The 4,869-nt window shown below is 47.5% G+C and overlaps 1 protein-coding gene across 2 annotated transcripts; it reads left to right on the forward strand.

The window, feature by feature from the left end:
* The first annotated feature begins 354 nt into the window (after positions 1-354).
* Positions 355-3,719, forward strand: LOC119298626 (G-type lectin S-receptor-like serine/threonine-protein kinase B120). Of its 2 annotated transcripts, XM_037575957.1 has the most exons (5): positions 355-1,719; positions 1,931-2,032; positions 2,673-2,910; positions 2,997-3,147; positions 3,236-3,719. In XM_037575957.1, exons 1-5 carry the CDS (start codon positions 387-389, stop codon positions 3,491-3,493), a joined length of 2,082 nt encoding a protein of 693 aa, XP_037431854.1. In that variant the 5' UTR covers positions 355-386; the 3' UTR covers positions 3,494-3,719. The 2 variants fall into 2 exon arrangements, with proteins under 2 accessions (XP_037431854.1, XP_037431853.1); XM_037575956.1 differs by lacking the exons at positions 2,673-2,910; positions 2,997-3,147; positions 3,236-3,719 and adding an exon at positions 2,116-2,551.
* The last annotated feature ends 1,150 nt before the right edge of the window (positions 3,720-4,869 follow it).

The raw sequence follows: 4,869 nt of genomic DNA on the forward strand, positions 1-4,869 counted from the left end.
TGCGACATATGTGGTGGTTCTGTGCAATTCAGTTTAGTATGTATGCGTGTCGAGGTGGGTGATGAAGAGAAGGTGAATATGCCGCCTTGGTCTTAACCGAAAGGTTCCATAGAAAGCACCCATGTTCACTATCTAAATGTGGAGAGGCTGATATTTTGATCAATTAGTAAATAATAAGATATAAAATCCTCACAGCAGGCTGGTAGCAGTACTAATATGGAAAATTTGAACAGCTCTTTCATTAACTTCTTGGATCCAAACACCGAAATCCAAGGCCGCCTCGATCGCCCTCTGGTTGCTTCTATTTATACCCCACTCACTTCCCTTGCAATATATGCACTGGCACCACTCCCATGCATTATCCTGCAAGAAGCACAAGGCCAAGAATGCCAATGATGCATTCCCTCTCTGTTTATGCCATCCTTTTGTTTCTCTCTTGGCCATTCAGCTCGGTGCCTCTCTGTGCATCCGACCACCTACTTGTCCCTGGCAAGCCGCTCTCCCCTGGTAGTGTTCTTGTCTCGGAAGACGAAGTTTTCGCCCTCGGGTTCTTCTCCCCATCATCATCAAACTCCACCAAGAAGCACTACTACGTCGGAATATGGTACAACGACATTCCGGAGTGCACCGTGGTATGGGTCTCCAACCGGGCCGCTCCCATCACAAACCTTTCCTCTGTGAATCTTGCCGTAACCAGCAGCTCCGACATAGTGATATCTGATAGCAATGGCCGTGTCCTTTGGAGGACGAACAACAACATCAACATCATCAATTCATCATTGACTACCGCCATCTCGGTGGTAGCGATGCTGGAGAACACTGGAAACTTCATCCTCCGGTCGTTGGCCGACGGTGCCATACTGTGGCAAAGCTTCGACCAGCCTACCGACACCCTCCTGCCCGGCATGAATCTCAGGCTCAGCCACAACATGCATCCACTGCAGCAACTGGTTGCTTGGAAAGGCCAGCAAGACCCGGCACCTGGCGTGTTCTCCTACGGCGCAGACCCCAACAATCTCCTGCAAAGCTTCGTCTGGAATGGCTCGAGGCCACACCGGCGAAGCCCGGTATGGATAAACTACCTCCTCCGTTTGTACTACATGGATATGTTCAAGTCTACCATCTACATGGCGTTGCATCACGCCGGCGACGAGGTTTACATGTCGTTCGGCATGCCAACCGGCTCCTTCGCCGTGTTGGTTAGGATCAATATTGACTACTCAGGTAAGGTAACTGTCCTAAGCTGGGAAAGCAACATGTCGGTATGGAGAGCCCTGTACGCAGAGCCTGAACATGAGTGCAATACGTATAGCTACTGTGGTCCTTATGGTTACTGCGACAACACAGAAATCATCCCAGTGTGCAAGTGCTTGGATGGTTTCGAGCCGAGGGACGATAAAGGATGGATCGTCGGACGTTTCTTGCAGGGATGCCGCCGGAAGGAGGTGCGAAGGTGTACCCGTGGAGACGGGTTCTTGACCTTTTCGGGCATGAAGGTCCCTGACAAGTTCCTCCATGTCCCGAACAAAAGCTTTGATGAGTGCACTGAGGAATGCAAAAGCAATTGCTCATGTGTGGCATATGCTTACTCCAGTATGAGCAACATGGATATCGACGGAGATGACACAAGGTGCCTGGTATGGATGGGGGATTTGATCGACATGGAGAACAACGCACAAGGAGGGGAGAACCTCTATGTTCGGACTTACGTATTACAAGGTATGTTTCCTTCCTTGCTCCTCCTTGTATGTATCGTTGCTTATGTTTCAGTAGATAGTTTTTTTAAGGAGGGATCCATGCATTGAAATTGGAAGAAAGAATGGCCAAATGTTTTCATGCTTGCATTAGAGAAAGAGTCATTACTATTCTATGGATGTGATGGTTAGCATTGATAAACGTTGATGATTCTGCGTAAACTAATTCTGTGCAGGTAACCTGAGAAAGGTCAAAACTATAAAAATGGTATTACCATTTGTGTCAAGTTTGTTGATCTTCGTATGCGTGGTGTTTATTTGGGCCTATGTCAATAGAGGTAGGAAATTATTATTTTCGTTCTAATTTACATGTCATCTCCAGTCACAACAAACTAATGGGACAGGCACACATTCTTGACAGGCAATCATGCTAGCAAAGGTGTCTGGCAAAGGATCATGCGAGTATATTCAAGAACTTGTAAGGAACTCGTTGATAGTAACACAGAGTTTCCCATTTTGAGATTCCGAACAATTGTTGTCGCGACAAATAATTTCTCCGAATCTAGCATTCTCGGCCAAGGAGGTTTTGGCAATGTTTATAAGGCAAGAAGTCCCTGTACTGATAATTGGATCATTAATGGAAGATCTAACCTTCCTTACTCAATAATACCTCATGTTTCAGGGCAAGTTGGAAGATGGTAAGGATATTGCTGTGAAAAGGCTTCGTGTAGGTTCTGTCCAAGGGGAAATGGAGTTCAAGAATGAGATAGTTCTGGTCACCAAGTTGCAGCATAGGAACATGGTCAAACTTTTAGCTTGCAGCATTCATGAAGATGAAAAACTTTTGATTTATGAATACCTACCTAACGGAAGTTTGGATTCCTTCATTTTCAGTACGTCTGCTCACTTGTTGCAAAGTCTCTATGAAAGGAACACACTTCACTGATAGTATGCTTTGTATATTTCTATCATTGGCAGATGACACAAGGAAGTCACTACTCAACTGGCCCACAAGATTTAAGATAATCACAGGTGTAGCCAGTGGCCTTCTTTATCTCCACCAAGACTCCAGATTGACGATGATTCATAGAGATCTCAAGGCAAGCAACATATTGTTGGATGCTGAGATGGACCCCAAAATATCTGATTTTGGTACAGCTAGGATATTTAGTGTCAATGAAAAGCAAGGACACACCAATCGAGTCGTTGGAACATTGTGAGTAGTGAGAATTTTCATTCATGCTAACTCTCGTTTTTGTGCTTAATTCAATTGGTCAAGTTTAACTTTTATGCGGCAAGCAGTGGATACATGTCGCCCGAATATGCAATGGAAGGAATCATCTCCGTCAAGTCTGATGTGTACAGCTTTGGTGTATTACTCCTGGAAATAGTGAGTGGCTTGAAGATCTGCACTACAAGCCCAAGCACGCACTCTCATAACCTTATAGATCATGTAAGTGCTCAAAAGTTGCTCAATTCATATGAATGGGTGCTACCTAGTACTATTTGATATGATTACTTACATTATTGATTCGATGCAGGCGTGCAGCTTACAGAGGGATGGGATGTTGTTGAATCTTGTCGACCCGTCTATCATCGAGGGTTGCTCTCCTGATGAAGCTGATGAAGCTCTACGGTGCATCCATATTGGACTGTTGTCGGTGCAGAACAACCCAAATGCTCGCCCCCTCATGTCTTGGGTGGTAGAAAGCCTGGATAACAAAGCCATAAAGCTCCCGCAGTTGAAAGAGCCCATATACTTTGGATACCAGATCTATGGAAGTGACGGACTAGGATAAAGCCCCGTAAAAAACACGAGCCTCGAAATTCGCAAGGGGAGATAGAAACAGTGTTCTATGGATTCCGAGGATCATGTCATTTACATGTATTTCCAATGGCCGACTCACTGGTACCATAGTTCCAACGTGCAAAGCATATAGAGAAGCTTTTTTGGCTCCAAGACTTGGTAACTCTTCTAGATGTATCAATTGCACACAGTTGGTTATATATAAAACCAAAATGAATATTAAGTAAATGTATGGTTGGAGTTCGCATGACTATTAAGTATCAATATATTGTATTTTATTAAATTTGTTATATTTGTGTCGAATATATTATGTACGCAAGGGGTTACATGGACTTGGAGTTGTAATTGGTGTGGTTAGGTACGAGTTGTGTAGGAGTCGGACACTTGTATCCTAGGCCTCTTATATACGGAGAGCCACCACACGTTGTAACCTATGACGACTTGATAGCAACATGTACGCGGGGGAGCAGACGGCTTGTGCCGGCGCCCGGGCGGCCGGTGTTGCGATATCTTGGGGAGGAGCGCCCGTAGTCATGCCCCGGGGATGTAGCCATATCGGTGAACCTCGTTAACAAATATCGTGTCTCGGTGTGTCGTCTATGATCTTGCATTAGCGTTTTATTCTAACAAGTGGTATCATGAGCAAGGTTACGAGAAGGCTGTGCGGAAGATCATCCGGAGGTACGAGGATCATGCTCGACGGGTGCCATGGAACGTCCGATTGGCGCAAGGTGGAGCATGGCGGCGATCGCGGAGGCGGTCGGTGGTGTCGGACACTTAGGGCATGAGGCTTGGACCGTTCGATGGGCTGCGGTCGGTAAGGATCGGCTAGACGTGGCGATCGGACCGGCGTAATGGCTGTTGAAGACGTTGCGGAGGCGACGCATTCGGCTCGCGATCAGACCGGCGACCAGACGTGGGGGGACGGCCGGATAGATCGGAGTGTGAGAGCATCGAGACGATGCGCTCGGTGTTGTACAAGGGCGGCGGCGCGGCACTGCGGACGGATTGTGTCGGCAACGCGAGTGGCCAGGGTATGGCACGGCTCGTGCATGGACGATGCGCGAGGTGACGACTGTTACGGCAGGGTTGGCGTCGGTGAGTACGCGCGACGGGGCAGTACAGATCGCTGGCGAGAACCAAGATCAGAGGTGATGGCGTAAGCTGTTCGTCGGATACAGCGGCGAGGTTTTTTCCGAGATGCACGGAACGAGAGAAGGAAAGTCAGGATTCAATTGTCGGCGTTCGTACGCGAGACGGCCGCTGGAGCCTCAAGGAGGCGTGTGGCAACCGGTTTCGGAGCAGCGGGAGGGTGCAGCGCACAAGGAAAAACAAAATCATGCGGAGGCAGGAGTCCGAAGGATTAAC

The sequence above is a fragment of the Triticum dicoccoides genome, chromosome 5A (assembly GCF_002162155.2).
Source record: "Triticum dicoccoides isolate Atlit2015 ecotype Zavitan chromosome 5A, WEW_v2.0, whole genome shotgun sequence".
In the NCBI taxonomy this organism is placed as follows: domain Eukaryota; kingdom Viridiplantae; phylum Streptophyta; class Magnoliopsida; order Poales; family Poaceae; genus Triticum; species Triticum dicoccoides.